The sequence below is a fragment of the Petaurus breviceps genome, unplaced genomic scaffold (genome assembly GCF_028583685.1).
Source record: "Petaurus breviceps papuanus isolate PSGF00001 unplaced genomic scaffold, PetGlider_PUasm1.0 187, whole genome shotgun sequence".
Classification (NCBI taxonomy): Eukaryota; Metazoa; Chordata; class Mammalia; order Diprotodontia; family Petauridae; genus Petaurus; species Petaurus breviceps.
The window spans coordinates 26,339,978-26,359,539 of NW_027185799.1; the positions used below are offsets into that span (position 1 = coordinate 26,339,978).

The 19,562-nt window shown below is 36.4% G+C and overlaps 1 protein-coding gene across 2 annotated transcripts in view; it reads left to right on the forward strand.

Annotated features, from left to right (window-relative positions):
• The window catches only part of PLGRKT (plasminogen receptor with a C-terminal lysine), a 39,792-nt gene extending 32,999 nt beyond the window's left edge, over positions 1-6,793 (forward strand). For both annotated transcript variants that reach the window (XM_069090778.1, XM_069090779.1), the window contains exons 3-5: positions 3,138-3,268; positions 4,077-4,186; positions 6,389-6,793. In XM_069090778.1, the coding sequence (XP_068946879.1) occupies positions 3,138-3,268; positions 4,077-4,186; positions 6,389-6,510 (363 nt within the window). In that variant the 3' untranslated portion in view covers positions 6,511-6,793. The remainder of the gene's footprint in view (positions 1-3,137; positions 3,269-4,076; positions 4,187-6,388) is intronic.
• The last annotated feature ends 12,769 nt before the right edge of the window (positions 6,794-19,562 follow it).

The following is a 19,562-nucleotide window of genomic DNA, read 5'->3' on the forward strand; positions in this document are numbered from 1 at the left end:
AGATAGATAGATAGATAGATAGATAGATAGATAGATAGATAGATAGAAATAGAGGTATATGGCTCCAGGATATTTGAATTGTTTCTTTCTGGATGCCTGCAATATTTTCTCCTTGACCTGAGAATTTTGGGAATTTTGAGAATCTTTTTAAGTGCTGAGTCCTTAAGTTAACATGGATAGTTTTTCCCCCCTCCATAGGAAATCCTTATTCTTTTTGCTTATGGTGATACTTTGCTTGTAACTAATGCCCTCCTTCCATGAGTCATCATGACATAGAGATAACCTAGACAAAGTCCCTGAAGGTTAAGCCAGGGGAATATAAGCTTTGGCAGATCTGACCAAGCTTGGTGGCACTTTTTCTCCTGAAGACCCTTACAGAAACTTATCACCAGATCTTTGGTCACCTGATGATGACTTTTTTTATAAACCACACGAAGGTATAGAAGAGTTGAATCTCTATTGATGGAGGGAATATCTATACCAGTGAAATAGTTCTTTTGAAGACCTTTTTATTATAAAATAATAATAACATAAAAATTTCTTGACTTATGAAAATATTGCTAGATTTGATGATATAATCTGAAATGCCCAGTATATAGTTAAGATGTAATCTTCTTAATTTTTAAGCCTGCACAAGGTACTATTATTATTATTATTTTGCTTCTATGTAATTGTTTTATAGTATGATGTTATGTGCTAAATTCCTTTTTAAAAGCTTTAATTTGCTACTTGATTTTTTCCCCAGATTCTTCCCAAGCTACTTAAGGGGTTTTTAGAACAATTTGAAAGTAGGAAGTACAACTGAAAATGTCACAACTGCCGTCTTTTCTTCTCACCTGTGCAGTTTCTTCTCCCAAAACTTGAATTTTGGCTTCCATTTAGGTTCTGTCTCTTCTCCCACTACCTTTTATGTACTTTAAGAAAGGGAGTAAATCAGGATTAATGTGACTTACTCATTTTTCTAAAAAAAAAGTTAAAAATTTATTTATAGCTAATGGTATAAAATTTTCTTTTTGTTTTTGCTCAATCAAGTGAATAGAAGGATAACTGTGTCATCACATCTGAATGTATTTGGCATAAATGAGAAGATTAATGGGATGAAAACACTGAGAGCAGTTGATGCATCTTTGTTTGGGCTGTGCTGGTGCTCAGTAGTTACATAGGCTCCAACAAAAAAAGTTTCAATGAGGATTAGTATGTGATGTCACATTTGTGCTATGTGTACCAAAATGAAACATCATTATTTGAATACTATAATAAATGGTCTATGGGCTTTTGCATAATTGCCACTTTGAAAACTCAAGAGACCGGCCAATTACTGATGGCAGTCAAGCAATAGTGGCTGTCCATAATAAATTCAGTTGGGCCAATTGAAGAATAAAAGTTCAGTACAAAGAGTACTACATAACTTTGTGAAGATCGAAAGAATGTAGTTTCTCCTACTGTATGCAATTATCTTTAATGAAGCCTATCCCTCCTACTCTGTTAGCAAGTTATCACATAACTACAGTTATTTTTATTATCTAGCATCAAACAAGACAGCAAGATCATCATAGTTTAAAGACAATAAAGAACAATTTAATTTCAAATTGTTCCCAGGCTAAATCAACACTAATGCTTTGGGCAATAGAAGTGGGAAAATGATTGCTATATAAAACATTAATTATGTTTATTTAAAATAAAGTCACAACAGGATAAAAGAGTTAGGTACTTCATTATTTAGATTAAATGTTCTTAAGGAAATTTATGGTAGACATTCTCTTTTAATCTTTTTGTTGTTATTGCCAATGTTTCAGGAATAGGAGGTGAAAATTTAGGTTCTACCGACATAACAGGATTAAAATTGGTGGGCTAATAATTTAATCAGTATATTTTCCCATTGGTTTTACTCATTACAAAATTGTGTTAACAGAGTTTTTTAATCAGTTTTCTTTGATAATGATAGGTGACTGTTTTATTCTATGATTAAGTAAAATTTACCAAGGGATGAGAAAGCTAAGAAAGTTTCATATTGATTAAATTTCCATTGTACCTTCAAGAAAAGTTTTCTTAAAGTTCATTACTTATGGAAAACTCTGCATTTGCCCTTTAATTTTTTTTACTATAGGCTCTCAGAGATCATCACAGACTTATTAAATGTCAAACCTTTGTGGGGAAGTTAGATAGCAGCTTAACAATCTCCCTCTTACCAATAGGGAAATAGTGGCACAGAAAATATGATTTGTGCAAAGTTCTACAGAGTATCATTGTGGATCTAGATTTATAACTAAGATGATTAACCTAATTTAATCATTCCTCACTATTTGTCATTTTTGTCTCTTTTTTCCCCCATATTATTAACACACAGAAAGGATTTGTCATTTACCAATTGTATCAACAGCTGAGTTAAAACCCAAAGTTTTGAGTCTTTATTTCTTAATGAGGATTGAATACACTAACTGCCCCACGTACACTTTCTATTACACAGCCTCTTAAGATACTGTATATACATCATTTTAATATAATGGACCATCCAGAAAGTTTCCACTGTAAATGATGGTGCTTCTAGATTTCAGAGACATGCTATGGACTTTGGGAAAATGGATTTTGATTTAAATTCTAAGTGGATGTGAAAGATAGATTGGTTCCAAGATGGTGTATAACACCTTACCATAGACCATGTGTCTGTAACTATTAAACTCTCTATATGTACCGGGTTTTGTACAGTTGTTTTTCTAACCTCTAATGGGAGCCCAGTACTCTATAGCTGTAACCTAAGAGCATGGAAGCAAAATCTCAATGTTCCATTGTCTACATGATCAAGACAGATATCACTTCTAAGATTAGGAGTGAAAGGGAAAGGAATAAGTATTTATCCTGTGTTTCAAGTATTGAGCTAAGCACTTTACAAATATTATCAACAACATTGTGAGGTAGGCTTCCTAGCCTAAGGCATTATATAATTAACTATGATTAGATTTAATGCATTTCAGCATAGGATTACTTAAGGAAGTTTGCAATGAAGTATGCTGAAATAAAGGAACTATATAGTAAAAAAGGAAATTGTGATCAAAAATATCTTTTTCAAATTAGTAGCATTAACAGTTGCTTTTATTTTAAAAGCTAAATAACCACATTATCTTTTCTTCTCTCTTCAGATGGAAAGGCAATTAACAATGCAAAATGAGATGAGAGAAAGGCAGATGGCCATGCAGATTGCTGGAACAAGAGAATTCCTCAAATATTTTGGGGCATTTTTTGGCATTGCTGCCATCGGTCTCACGGCTGGGTATATTGATTGCTATTTACCTAAAAATGGTTATTTTATGGTCAGAAAAAGTCAACTAACATCCTAAGGATCCTTCCAGCTCTAAATCTATGGTTCTGCCTGAACTTTCCTTTTCCTTTATTCGTGTTAATTTATTAGCAGCATTATAGAAACAGGGTAGTTGTATCATTAGGGTTGGCCTGCATTATTCTCCAACTCATAAGTTAGAGACAGTGGTGTCTTAAAATCCAGAAGGAAAGCTCTCTGAAGACATTGTCGGAATGGGAGAAAAGCGTCTCTTATTCCTGTCCATAAAGGGAAGAGTCCTTATTAGACATCTTCATTATTGCCACAAGTTGTGTAGTGGGAACCGCACGTGCACCCAGTAGTCCTCTACAACTGTGACAATTGAGTCAGAGACAGAGAAAAGTGAAGCAGAAATGATGTCGATTTTCAGGGCAGACAGGCTTTTTTCCGTAGGGGGGAACTCTGGGAAGGGTCATGGGAAAACTTTTTTTTTCTGTTTAGAAGACACAAACATATATATCACAAAGGCAGTGTACGTGAAAGATCAGGCTCATCACTAATATATTAAATGTGTAAGTTTTCTTAATTATGGTGGTGCCAGAGATAAAAGGAACCATTTAGTTAAAAGTTAAGGCTGAAAGTGAAAGTCCATGTTATTATTACAATAATTGCTTATTCTTCAAAAGATCCATAGTCTCATTTGAAATAGATTTCTAACAACGAGATGAATCTTTTGGGAGAGGCTAGAGATAATTGTTCCTCTTAAAAGAATGGTTTTTAATATTTGTTTTTCTTTGAACAGAGCAATTAAAAAAAAGCAACCAGCCCTCTTCCTCCCTGTTGTTCCATTAAGCTTTGTCCTTGCTTATCAATATGATATGGGCTATGGAACCCTTCTGCAAAGAATGAAAGGTATGTATGTCCCCAACAGATGACTATATAGCCTCATGTCCTTTTTAGTGCAGGCAGCTTTCTAGCTAAGAACCCGTGACTTGGGAACAATCTGTTCGTAAGAAGGCCAGACTGTCCTCCTCCCCTCAAGAGTGCTGCTACCTTTCTCTTCAGGAAGCCCCATTACTGCTTCCACTTCAAGAGCTGGACTTGCTACCCAAAGTAATAATGGCCTTGACTGTCCTCCCCCTACCTCAGCCCTTGGCAGATAATGACCGCTGTCTCAATCTGATCTCCTCCCCTGCTCCTTTAGCTGGGAATGGTTAGAGGCAATTCATTAATTAGACTTTGGTGTGCTGGCCTAGGAAGTTAACCAGCCTTTATGACACCGAGCCTTTGGAAAAATGGCCAAGTTCCAGACAACAGATTTTCATACTTTTGAAACACGGCTTGTTTGTAATTTGGGCACTATCTGTATGAGCAATGGAGTGTCGATTTTAAAATGACTGTACTCATATTAAATCCCATTTCCATCACTGACTCAGTTTCATATTGCTCATCTCCTTGAGATCTCATGAGTCTAAGATTAAATTGTCTCATTTATATGTAGGTTTGAACCTAGATTGTCTCATAAAAATAATGCATTATCTCAAAAAATGTCAAATTAATTTTATCACATTAATTGAACTTTATGAGTAATGAAGGAGGAGTTTATTTTCTAAGAACAAGGTGGGATATGGATATTTTAAAAGTAATTTATTATAGATATGTATTTTAAACAGTAAAAGTTTTTAACCTTGAAAAAAATAAAGTCCTGGAAATTCACAGTAAATTAAATACAACTTTTGCATTTACTAAATTAATGTCTATCAGGAAAATTAGTTTTCTGGGAACTTTAGGACATAATAGTGTATATATAGGTATGTATATGTGTATATATGTATATGTGTGCATATGCTATAATAAGTTACATCGAATCATGACTGTTAGTGGTTATGACTAGCTGTATAATTTTTTTTAACTATCCTCTTTAATTTAATAATTGAACTGAAATCAGTATAAAAAAAACAAAAATATTTTTGGATGGAACATTTCTGAAATGCTCCAACATGTCTTATTATTTGGAAATGGTAGCATTGCCCTGTAGTGTTTTTCATGGAAGATAACAAACTGCTATCTTGAGAAGCAACATAGCATCTTAGAGCTGGATAGAATTCCAGGCCTGAAGTCAGGAAGCCTCATCTTCAAATCTGGCCTCAGACACTTGCTCACTGTGTGACCCCAGGCAAGTCACTTAACCTCTGTTTGCCTTAGTTTCCTTATCTGTAAAATGAACTGGAGTTAGAAATGGAAAACCACTCCAGTTTCTTTGTAAGAAAACCCCAAATGGGGTCATGAAGAGTTGGACATGATTGAAACAACCTGACAACGACAAAACATGAAGGATTGACTTTTTAAGTGCCTTTCTGGTTCTAAATCTCAAATTAGGTTAAGTGACTCAAGATCACAGTAATGAGACAAAAATCCAGGCAAGAAGCCTGTTCATCGTACTTCTTATCCAGTAGTCCTACTGGATCAAAGTTCCTTTATCCTCAGGGTGATTTTAGGAGAGAAAGAATGAAAATATGGAATTTCTGACTATTACATTTTTTGGTATTTTTTAAATACAAAAATTTTATTTTTATTAATTGATAATATTATAATTATATATTGATATATTATATATTAATGATTAATTTATTAATTATTTTTAAAATAATTTTATTTTACTGTAGTCAATGGGTCTGGGCCTTTGGTGCAAGGTTCAGGAGACCAAAAGCTAGTTCTTCTTTTTGGATAGTATATGTTATAGAACATTTCATTTTGTCTTGAGGCAAAGCCTTTAATATTCCAAAAGGCGTGCACCAGGACCTCCTCTTCTTCTGGAGGATAGGTTTTCAAAGTGATGGCTGAGTCTAGCTAAACTGGAATGGCTTCAGGAATCAGACTTCAGAACCGGGTGTAAGAACCAACCTACCTAAGCTTATAGGGGCTCATCACCAAGCTGGCTTTGGAGTTGGTTTGACCTTTGAGATTATCTGGTCTACTCTTTTCATTTTATAGATGAGGGAAATTGAGACCCCAAGAGTTGAAACAATGTTTTGTTTCTGTGAGTCAAACCAGTGCTCTGGCCATCAAGTTCTTCCAGAATATCATTGGGATCTTTTGCGTGCTTTATTTTAGGTGAAGCAGAGAACATACTGGATACAGAAAATGACAAGCTGAAGCTGCCAAGAGGAATGATCACTTTTGAAACCGTGGAAAAGACCAGAAAAGCTCAGAGCAAATTCTTCATAGAAAAATGAAGGTGGCTTCACTAGGCCATACTCAAAGCACAAAATAACTTGGTTGAATCAAAGGGTTTTTTATTTAATTTTTTTAATGGTGCAGATATTTTGGATATAATGTGGTTTGTAAAAAAATTAAAACTTATCATGTCTAAAATATATTCTGCATTTTACTTCAAGGACAATATCTCCATTTTTCACATTTTTTTAGGTATATGTGCTGAAACCTATGGTAATAATTGATGTGGTTCACAACTTTCCTGGTTGACAGCTGGGCCTTAATAAATGAGTGGCTTCAAAACTGTTTTGATTGTGTACTTGTCATCAAGATTTGAACAGGCACTGTTGGTATACATATATATGTATGTATGCACATACTTACATATTTATAAAGCTTACATATGTACCCCTTTTCCAATATATATTATATATATATATTACAAAACATATCTAAAGTAGAAATATAAAAAAGATGAAATAAATATTTTAAAAATAATGTTTATTTATTTATTAACCCTGACAAAACTTTTTGCTCCCACTAAAGTATTATTCAGGATTATTGTTATTAATAATATTTTAGTGATCACAGTAATCTTAGTAATTCCCTTTTTTGGACCAGCTTTTTTTGTCTACTCTAATTAGATCCTCACTATTTTTACCTCAGAATGTGGCCAACAGAGAGCTCCCAAGGTTCGGCATTGCCACAGTTCTCCACCAGTGTTTGTATTATTAGCACAATTTTCAACCTGCAGTTTCTTTGCAGGAATATTTTCAAGTCATTTATTCACTTAGTTAAACCTCAATAAAATAAATGATCTAGAAATCTGTTCTGCTGAACAAATGTGACTACAATAGGTTGCAATACACTGAAAATGAATCAACATGTGAGGAAGATGTTTCTGGGCATTGGAAGCACCTCCTCTTTTCCCAGAATACCTTGGGAACCATATATAACATCTAACCATCTGACATGGGAAACAAATGTGGATCCTTTTGTCAATCTTTATGCTAAATATCAACTAAGCTTAATTTATTTCTTTTTTAAAAGGATTAAAAATAGAAGTTCTCATTTCTTCTTCCTAAAGCATAATGGATCATTTTTAATCAATATGGAGACCACTGTTTTAAATAAATCATCACATTGTCTGCAGGTAGGGGCAGCTTGATCTCCTCTTGCTGAGAAATATACCTTTTATGTATAGTTATTTACTTGTCTTCCTAAGTAGAATATAAGCTCCAAGAGGGCAGAGAATTTTAAAAACATTTTCCTTACATTTCCAGCTTTCATCACAGCACCTGGCACACACAGTAGGTGCTTAATAGGTAAATGCTTATTAACTGATAGAACATAGTAGGTGCACAATAAATAGATATTGACTAATTACCACCCGGAATTTAAAAATTACAGTGCCCCTTCTATTTCATAAAAATGAAAACAATTTAAAATTGTGGAAAAGTCACAATTCTCATTGGAATTTCTCCACTATCCAAAAACTTACAACAAATAGAAATATGGATAATTAGTTCCTTCACATGTCTCCCAGCGAAATTACAGTAGAAACTGTGTCTTTCATTTATTTTCGTGTCATTATTCTCACCCACTAAAAACTAAACACTGAAAATATCAGTGCAGCTCATGCTTCCATTTACTCATTCCAAAAGCAATTTGAATGTGTTAGGAGAGTCCTGGGTCTCAAGGAACAGAAATTCAGCTCCCTGCCACCCCACCTCCCCCTCTCGCCCCCAATCTACTTACAGGGTTTATTAGTAGGATACAAACCACTGGGAAACACTCAAACACATTGAACAGATAGAGCAATATTTTCCTGCTTTACTACCATGACTGGATCCCAGTTCTGGTCTAACTCATGAAAATGAAATTGCAAATATAATCACAATCCTGGTAATTTCTTCTATCCAAACCATATGCAAGGCTGGGGAAGCTGTAGCCTCAAGGCCACATGTGGCCCTCTAGGTCCTCAACTGTGGCTGTGAGTCCAAACTCTGAAGTTTGGATTCAGTCAAAGAGCTGTGCCTGAGAACGTTCTGGCCACATGTGGCCTTGAGGTCACAGGTTCCCCAGCCCTGTGTATAGACCAATTTAGAGTAGCCCTGTATTCAAATGATTACTTTTTCTCAAAAAAGACCTTTAAAATCTTCAGTGTATATAGGACAACATGGAACACCATGATCTCAGAAGAATCGAAGTTGCAGTGGCCCATAGGACAAAGGTAGATGGTAGGCCTAAGTAGCCTGCATAAGAAAAAGGCTGCAGATGGCATTATCTGTATTATGTACAACTGGAAATGGAGAAAGATTGATCAAATAATGAGAATGAGGCTGAGAAGACAAGTCCACCAATGGTACATTGTTAAATACAAAATACTAAAAGAACCAACAGGGTCTCTGGAGGACTTATGGTGAGATATGGATACGTATTACCAAGACTAACAGGGTGTAAGTGAATTCTGAACTACATTAATGATAGAAGTGCTCAGGTGTTGATCTGTTGAAGCATCTTCTTTCTTCATTACAGTACTCGATACATTTAAATTCATGTAATTTGTTAGCTGCTGTCCAATTTCAATTTTAGTTTTTTGTGCTTGATAGAGTAGCCAGGCAAATGTAGAGATTTAAAACTTAACATGCTAGTCTGTATAGAGGAAAGAGAACAGGACACATAGTCCTAGTTTGGAGTCCAGGTTTCTAACTTCATTAGTTGTGTGACCCTGAGCATATGACTTCATCTCTTCAAGCCTCAGTTTCCTTATCTGTAAATGGGTATGATACTTGCACTGTCTACATCACAGGGTTGTGATGAGGAAAATGATTTGTGAACATTAAAAAGTAATATAGGGGTGGCTAGGTGGCTTAGTGAATAGAGCACCAGTCCTGGAATCAGGAGGACCTAAGTTCAAATGAGGCCTCAGACATTTAACACTTACTAGCCATGTGACCTTGGGCAAGTCACTTAACCCAAACTGCCTTGGCTTCCCCCCTCCAAAAAGCAAAAAAATAAAAATTAGATTAAAAAGTCATATAATTGTGAATTATTAGCAAATAGTAGCTCTATACAAAATCTAAGCAAATGGCACTATACTGCAGGTAACGATTAGGTTAAAAAAAATGTATATATATATCTTCCTTAATTTACAAAAGAGCTTGTTTTCCAAAAGTTCATTTCTAAACAAAGTAACCTCTTTTTTTTTTTTTTGGTTGTGAGCAAAGAAACTTGCCCATTCCCCTCAAATAAGTATCTTCCCTGATTGCTCTGTTATTGTCTGAAATTCCTACAACTGGAAATAAAGCCTTTCATTTTATGATTAGAAAATAAAGCTTAAAAATGCAAATATGTGGGAGATTGGTGCCAATCTTATGTTCTTAACCTTTTTGTGTTATGGATACCTTTGGTGGTCTGGTAAAGCATGTGAATGCTTCTGAATAACTTTTTTTTTTTTGGAGGGGGAAAGGCAAGGCAATTGGGGTTAAGTGACTTGCCCAAGGTCACACAGCTAGTAAGTGTGATCAAGTGTCTGAGGTCACATTTGAACTTAGGTCCTCCTGACTCCAGGGCTGGTGCTCTATTCACTGTGACACCTAGCTGCCCCCCAATAACTTTTTAAATGAATAAAATAAAATTCATAGGATTACAAAGGAAATTAAATCTATTGAAATACAGATGTTAACATATTTTTTAAAAAGCAAAAAAAAAAAAACCCTCACAGAACCCCCCCTTAATGCTAGTTAAAATGTGAGCTATACCAGGTCCTCTTCCATTTTGTTTAGTAGAGCTGAACAAGTAGAATGGTACTAGGTGGGGAAGGTGATAAAACTGAAAGGGAATGAGGGTACCTTTAGACAAAAAAGACAAATTGCCAACTTCAAAGTTTTGCCAAGAGAGGACTGATTTAGATTCATCTGTCTATACAGCAGGCTCAACATGGATTAAAGAGGCTTTTGAGGACTTGGGAATTTTATGACACTTGTAAGCATCGTTTCGGCTAAGATGATATCCAAGACTTTTACACTCATGCAATTTATAGAGTGAGATGTGTCTTAGCAGGAACTATGTTTACAAGTGACATAAATCCCCAAAGCCCTCAGAAAACTCTTTAATCCATAATGTACCATAGATGAATTATGGTACTACACAGTCCTTGGGGGTTCAGACAGTTTCTGTTGCTTGTTGCTCCTGCTGGAATATGGCAAGGTACTGTGAGGATTTTGTCTGGGGCTGTAGCTCTAAGGGATTCCCAGCCATGAGGCTCAGAAAGAAACCTTGTTTTACTTACCTATGGATCCTCATTTACAAGAAATTCTGAATTCTACAAAGCAATTCATTCACAATGACTCCGAGAGATAAGCAAGCACAATCCCCACTTCACAGATGATTCCTAGAAGCCTATTCATCCTTTATATCACCTTTTAACCGGAAACAGATTATGTTGATCAAACATTCACCCATTCATTCAAAATTTATTGGGTTTTTTGGGAAAGTGACTTAAGGCACTTTTTCATCACAAAACAGTGGTTCCTGATTTGATCTTAGTATAGCTGAGTCTTGGCTAGATCAAGGAAGTGGGAAATCATGAGGCTATTTCACAATAACTGCATCTCTGGATTATGGGGCTACTGTATCCATATGTAACTGGGGCCTAGCCAATTAAACTCAATTCTCAGAGCGTACATAGTGTGCTCTGCCTAATGCCAGTCCATATGGAAGAAGCTAGGAAGACCGATTCCAGAAAGACATATTAGAATTGAATGAAAGCGCACCTCCTGCCCAACTTGGAGCCTTTGCAGACATTCTGTTACTGGTTCTGCTCTGTTAACCATGGGTTGAAGAGATGGATTATTGATTGGCTGCTTAGCTGGAACTAGGGTACATTTAAGAGGCTCTAACCAACCAAAGCAGAAGTCTTACTCTTCCTCGTGCCTGCCTAGTTGCTATTTGGATGAGAAACAATTCTGTAAAACTTCTGAATGGGGAGTTACCTCAGGCCCTCCTCATCTGAGACAGCCAATGGATATGGGCCTCTCTTCTTTGCCTTTTTTCCATTTTTTCTTTCATACTTTTAGTATTGAAAATAATTACCTCCTAAGGAGTTTAGACAGGGCAGAATAGCAAGGCACAGGAAGTTCAGCAGTAGGACCCATGCCAGGATTTTCTAGATAGTGAGGATCAAAGAGAGACACTCATTTGATCCAAACCAACAGTAGCAGAAAAGAACTACTCTGCCCTGGGAAGCAAACTTTGGTGGGGAGAATGAAAGCAGGGAGTGACTGTTATGTAGAAATTATGCTATATCTGAACCCACTCTCCCTGAGGAATGAGGCAGTATATGGGAGAGTGTACCCCCAGGTACTGGGGGAAATGTTTGTAACTTCTGTTCCTGCCTTCATCTCCTCAGTAAATATCTCTTTGTTATAGCTAATGGATTTTAATTGGTTAAATGAAATTGAGATTCCATGGTGAAGTTAGGATGATAGAGCTCTCTTCCCCAAACCCCCCACAATTCCTCCTCCAAACATATTTAGAAAACACACTAGACTGAATCTTGATTAGACAATCCCAGGGGAAAAAATCATAGTGAAATAATAAATCTCATAATGAAGATTTATTAGTAAGATTATAAATTAAAAATCATAGGGAGACAAAGAGAAAGGTCTGCAGACACTAGGAATGGGATCTAGGCAGAAATGGCCAACCTTTCAACACAGGGAAAGGCTGTGTATTGGGCTAAGATGAGATCTTGCATATAGAGCCTAAATTTGTCTAGGGTGCAGAAATAGAAGCCAACTAGCAGCTCTGCTGTTTACTGCCCAGTGCCTACTATGTGCCAGGCACTGTGCCAATCACTTTAAAAATATTATCTTATTTGATCCTCACAGCAACCCCAGGAGGTAGGTGCTATTATTGTCCCCATTTTACAGTTGAGGAAATTGAGGTAGGCAGGAGTCAAGTGATTTGCCTAGGGTCACACAGATAGACCTGCTTGAGTCTAGAGTTGAACTTGTCTTCCTAACTCCAGGTCCAGTGCTCTTGCTTCTCCTGCCAGTTCCTGGATAGAGTCTAGACCTGCTACATAGAATTTCACTGCTACATAGAATTCCCAAATAAGTAAAATCCCTCTACCAATGCATCCAGGAAAAAAGAACTCAAACACCATGGAGCCATAGTCAGCATCACACAGGATTTAGCAGCTGCCACAATGAAGAAGCTTAGAGCTTGGAATACAATATTCCAACAGGGAAGGGATATAGGTTTGCAATCCAGAATAATTTACCTAGAAAAAGTATAATCCTACAAGAGAAAAAATATATCTTTGATGAAATGGAGGACTTCCAAGCATTTCTTATGAAAAGATCAGTACTGCGGGGCGGCCAGGTAGCACAGCGAGTAAGAGCACCGGCTCCAGTGTTGGGACGACCTGGAGATCGAATCCCGGGCTCAGACACTCAGCACCACACCCAGAAATAACTGGCCGTGTAACCTTGAGCAAGTTACTTAACCCTGATTGCTTAATAAAAAAAAAAATAAAAAAAATTAAAAAAAGAGTGAAGATCAGTACTGCATAGAAACTGTGAAGTGTGAACACAAGAATCAAGAGAAATATAAAAAGGTAAACATGAGGGAACAATTATAACAGACTAATGAGGACAAATTGTTTCCAGTCCAATATTGAGAGATGATACACATATCATTTTACAATATTATCATCATTAATTCAATTAATTAATCAAAAATAATTTTTGAGGGCCTGAGAACAGTTCTGTTATGTCTTAATGATCTTAAAAGAAAAACAGAAAGGGAAGAAAGAGGAATATACTAGAGGAGGTAAGAGGTAAGAGATAAAGAAAGGGCAAATCTATAGAAGAAGTCTACACAAACAAGGAGTTAAGGGTGGAGGGAGTGGGTAACACAAACCACTCATCTGAGCTGGTAAAAAGAAGGAAGAAAATGTACAAACACATACACTTGGGTATAGAAGTACATTTTACTCAACAGGGAAATAGGAGGGAAAGAAGATAAGGGGATTAAAGGAAGGATTCAATTTAAGCAAAGCAGACTAAAGATGTGCAAAAATATTTGTAACTCTTTTTGCAATGGCAAAGAATTGGAAACTAAGGGCATGGCTGAACAAGTTATAACATTTTAAATGTGATAGAAAACTATTTTGGTGTAAGAAATCATAAATGAGATGGTTCCAGAGAAATATGGGAAGACTTATATGAAAAATGTAGAGTGAAGTGGTCATAATGAAATTGTCACAGGACAATTTATATTTCAACAATATTGTAGAGACAGCTTTCAAGAAGCCAGGGCCAGAAGTGGAGTGGTGAGGTCTGAGACAGATGGAGACTTTGGAGAGAGGATTGAATGGTAGAGGCAGAAACAAATTTAAACAAACACACACACACACACACACACACACACACACACACCTTGCAGCTTTGATTCTCTTTGCATCCAGATTATCTTTGTTATGAATTGTATGTTCTTTCTCTCAGCATCTACTATCTATAGCTTTTGAATTTCTTTTCTATTCAGAATTTGGAACAAGGGGTCATAATGTATTTAGAAATATCTGCACAATGAGAAGAGGCATCTACCTAAAACCATCAGTAAGCATTATCTGTAATGGGGATAAGTTAGAAGCCTTCCCAATAAGTGAAACAAGTGACAAGTGAAACAAGTTACAGTGAAACAAGACTGCCCATATCACCAACATCATTCAATATTGTATTAGAAATGGTAGCAATATTACAACCAAAGTCTCTGATAAAGGTCTCATTTCTAAAATATACAGAGAATTGAGTCAAATCTATAAGAATACAAGTCATTCCCCAACTGATAAATGGTCAGAGGTTATGAACAGGCAGTTTTCAGAGGAAGAAATTAAAGATATCTATTAGCATATGAAAAAAATACTCTAAATCACTGTCGATTAGAGAAATGCAAATCAAAACAACTCTGAGGTACCACATCTCACCAGTCAGATTGGCTAAGATGACAAAACAGGAAAATGACAAATGCTGGAGAGGATGTCGAAAAATTGGAATACTAATGCATTGTTGGTGGAGTTGTGAACTGATTCAACCATTCTGAAGAGCAATATGGAACTATGCTCGAAGGGCTATAAATGAGTGCATACCCTTTGACCCAGCATTACCACTTCTAGGGTTGTATCCCAAAGAGATCATAGAAGTGGGAGGAAGACCTGTATGTATAAAAATATTTATAGCAGCTCTTTTTGTGGTGGCAAAGAATTGGAAATTAAGGGGATGCCCATCAATTGGGGAATGGCTAAACAAGTTGTGTTATATGAATGTAATGGAATACTATTGTCCTATAATAAACAAGGAGCAGATGGACTTAATATTTACCTGGAAAGGCTTATGCAAACTGATGTTGAGGGAGAAGAGCAGAACAAGGAGAAATTTGTACACAATTACAGACACAACGGATATGTGACAACCAACTTTGATAGACTGGACTCTTCTCAGCAATGCAAGGTAATAAGACAACTTCAAAAGACTCATGATGGAAAGAGATGTCTACATTCAGAGAAAAAACTACAGATTTTGAATGCAGATTGAAGTAAACTGCCTGCTCTCTTTGTTTTTCTTGTTTGGTTTTGTTTCCTCTTTCCCATTGTTCATTCCATCTGTTATAATCCTTCTTTATAACCTGACTAATGTCTAATGTGAAAGTATTTGCAGATCCTATACTTGATTACATGCTGCCATGGGGGTAAGGGGAAGAGAGGGAGGGGAAGAAAATTTGAAACTAAAGGCATTGTGGAACTGAATCTTGTAAACTAAAAGTAAACAAACAAATTAATAAAGACAAAAAAATTGCTAGCAATAGCAATAAGAGAAGAAAAAAGAAATTGATCAGAACAGGCAATGAGGAAATAAAGCTATCTCTTTTTTTTTTGGAAAGAAATAAATTTTATTGGTATTCAATTTAGCAGCTATTCAAAAACAAATGCTGAAATACCTCATCAAAAGGACTACCCTTGTTAAACGGACAAATGCAGAATAGGACTTAATTTGTTTTTTTAATTAGGCTATTCAGTCTCAGAGAAATGAATTTATCACATGCTAATATTCTAGATAACTGAAGCTCACCAATTTAAAAAATTTAACCATTTTAGACAGAAGTCTTTCTCTAACTGTATCTCATATTTCCCCAACCTCTTAAACAGAGTATCTTAACCCTTTCATTGACTTAGGGTAATAACGACACAAATAAATTATTACTCTACTGTACGGTCCTGGGATTAGAGGAAGAATAGGAGCACAATCACTGAGGTTTACAGGATTATTTATCTTTAATTAAAGGGTAATGCCCCCCCCCAGATATTCTGCATGCTTTTTATATTATCTTGGTTATACTTTGCTGTCACTTCTTGCTGTTATCAATGTTCCTGACAAAAGGAGCCCCTTTATAAAACCAGGGTGATTAAAAGTATGTCCCCGGATAAGCAAATGGGTTCTGAATGAGAGTATGAGGAGTATTGCAATGAGTAAAAGGCATGAGCCTTATGGACCTTATGACACCTATTTGGCTGTTCAAAGGTCTCTTTTCTTCTCTTTTTTCCCCCTGCTTACTGCCAGGTTCTTGGTGGTGTTCCGATAGCTGAAGTAGCCGCTTAGGCGGACTCCCAATAAGTGAGTTATTACTGTATCCACTTCAACAAAGCAATGTTAGTATAGACTGTCGGCCAGGATGTGGAAATATCCTCATCACATAGAAGTGGACATCACAATGGTATTCATCAAACTGAGATTGTGTGCTCGTAAAGTCTGTCAGAAGATGTTGGGCTAATACCAACACGAGCTTCTCCTGGCTGCTCTGCTGGCTTCTCTTCCTTAGGAACACTAGTAGGTACAGGTTCGCAAGCTGCTGCAGCTGGTGTTGGAGTGACCGATGTGGGTGTAGGTGGGAGCCAAGGCAGGGGAAGGAGTCGGGGCTTGAGATGGTGCTGTAGATGGACTAACTGTGGTCTCGGTGGGCAGGATCTAATTGTTGAGTTGTAGCTGTGTTGAAGTGGCTGCTGCTTTGGGGTTTATCACCATAAGCATCACAAAGTGCTTCTCATCCATTTCGTATTCTCTGAGAGCAGTATCGTTTAAGCATACACTAATTGTTGGTCTGCTACTGGAAAGGCATCCTTTCCCTTTTCAGATTCAATCTTCTCTCAGTGCCTTAATCGTCTCCCCAGGGTTGATGTCGATCTTGAAGGTCTGTCGCTGGAGGGTCTTCAGAGTGATCTGCAGGGTGTGGCCGCCGCCCCGGACGCCCTGGTTGCTGTGGTCTCGGTCGGACTCTCAAGCAGGTCGCGGTGGCTGGTGGGGTCGGTCCCATTCACCCCGCGGGGCGCCTCTCCTCCTGCCCGGGCCTCCGCCCCTCCCTCTGGCGCTTTCCCCCGCGTGACTGGCCGCTATCGCCTTCTCCCCAAGGCACGGGGCCAGCGGGAGTCTGTCCTCGGAAGCTGTGGGCTGGTCTGGCCTGGTCGTCACCATCTTGACTCGCTTTGACAAAGCTATCTCTTTTTGCAGACAATAAGGTGGTATAGTTGGAAAATCCTCAGGATTCAACTAAAAAATTAATTGAAACAATTAATAACAAGCAATGTAGCAGGATGTAAAATAAACCCACATAAACTATCAGCATTTTTATATATCACCAACAAAGCCCTGCAAGAAGATATAGTAAGAGATATTTCATGTAAAATTGCCATAGACAATAAAAATATCTGGAAGTATATTGCCAAGACAAACACAACAACTATATGAACGTAATTATAAAATTTTTAATGTAGAGTCAGATTTAAATAATTGGAGAAATATTCATTGTTCACTGGTGGGTCAAGTCAATATAATAACAATGACAATGCTACCTAAACAGAACTTTCAGGGTCATCCTAATTAAACTACCCAAAAAATTTTCTGTTGAGCTAGAGAAAAATAATAATTCATTTGGAAGAACAAAAGGTCAAGAATATCAAAGGAATTTAATGAAAAAATGTAAAGGAAAGAGGTCCAGTAGTACCAGATCTTAAACTGTATTTATAAGGTGGTAACTATCAAAACTATGTGATTCTTGCTAAGAAATAGAATGGTGGATAAGAATAAAATAATTATGTAGTACACGGCAGTAAATGACTTATAATAATCGCATGTTTGATTAATGCAAAAATCTAAGCTTTGGGGATAAAACTCACTCTTTTCCAGCAAAAATTGCTGTGGAAACTGGAAAGCAATCTGGTAAAAACTAAGTATAGACCAATATCTCACACAATTTACAGAGATAAAAATCAGAATGAATACATGACCTAGATATAAAGGCAGATATCATAAGTAAATTAAAGGAGCATGGAACATATTACCCATCAGATTTATTAGTGAAAAGGATTTATAAATAAACAAGAGATAAAGAGTATTGCAGGATATAAAATGGATATAAAGTTAATTATATTAAATAAAAAAGTTTTGATACAAATAAAACTAATGTAGCCAAGATTAGAAGGAAAGCAGAAGACCGAGGGGAAAAAAATGTAACTGGTTTCTTGGAAAAGTGTCTCATATCTCAAATACATAGAGAGCTAAGTCAGTTTTATAAGAATATGGCTCATTTCCCTATTGATAAATAGTCAAAAGATATGAACAGGTAGTTTTCAGAAGAAGAAATCAAAGCAATATGTAGTCATGTTAAAAATGCTCCAAATCATTATTGACTAGAGAAATGCAAATTACAACAACTAAGTTGCCATCTCACACCTATCAGATTAGCTAAAATGATAAAAAGAGAAAATGGCAATTGTTAGAAAGTTATAAAACTTTGTATACACTTTGACCCAGCAATACCATATTAGATCAGTTTCCCAAAGTGATCAGGAGAAAAAAGAAAAGAACCTACATGTTCTAAAATATTGATAGCAGCTCTCGTTGTGGTAGCAAAGAGCTGGAAATTGAGGCTTTGTCCATGAATTGGAGAATGGCTGAATAAGCCATGGCCTATGATTGTGATGGAATACTACTGTGCTATAAGAAAGGACAAGCAGGCTGATTTTAGAAAAACACTGAAACACTTTCATGAAATAATGAAGAGTTAAATGAGCAGAACCAAGAGAAGATTGTATATAGTAATAGTGATATTGTTCAAAGAATATCTGTGATTGACTAAGGTATTCTAATTAATATGAAAATTCAAATCAACCACAAGGGTTTATTAAGATGTTTTCTACCTCCAGAGAAAGAACATATATATGGAAGTATATATTGCATGATACCACACACACACACACACACACACACACACACACACACACATATCTGTGCCAAATGTTGGCCTTCTGTAGTGTGGGGTTGGAAGGAAGGAAGGGGGAGAGCTCAGAATTCAAAATGTAAAACAAAGAAATAAAAAATATATATTTTTTAAAATTAGTGGATCTATGGTGCAAATCATTTATTGTTACCACTGGGGAGAACATACCAGACCTCAGGTAAGATATAGCCAACCTTGCTTTGAAAGAATTATTTTAGTCTTGAATGGAAACACACACATACACACACACACACACACACACACATATACCCCTTACATGTAAATATAGTTCTCAGTATAATTGTATATAGTTCACATATACTTGAAGTAATACCATGGAGATGAAAGAAAAGCAAACAGAAACCTAACACATATACAAACATTACATAGTAATTTCACAATACATACATCATAAGAATATATTGCTCACAATAGTAAATTCAATACTAATACCAATGTCTTCTTCATCCTCCCTTTACAGAGAAGGATGCTTTGGTTATATAAGGCTGCATATACTGTTAGACGTTGTTTATGTGTTGGCTAGTTTTTGTTGAACTGAGTTTTTCCTCATTCTTTTAAAATCTTTTTTTTTTAAATAAGGGATGGCTCACTGAGAAGGAAGGAAGGAAGGAAAGAAAGAGGGAAGAAAGGAAGGAGGGAGGAAGGGAGGAAAGAAAGGAAGGAAAGAAGGAAGGAAGGAAGGAAGGAAGGAAGGAAGGAAGGAAGGAAGGAA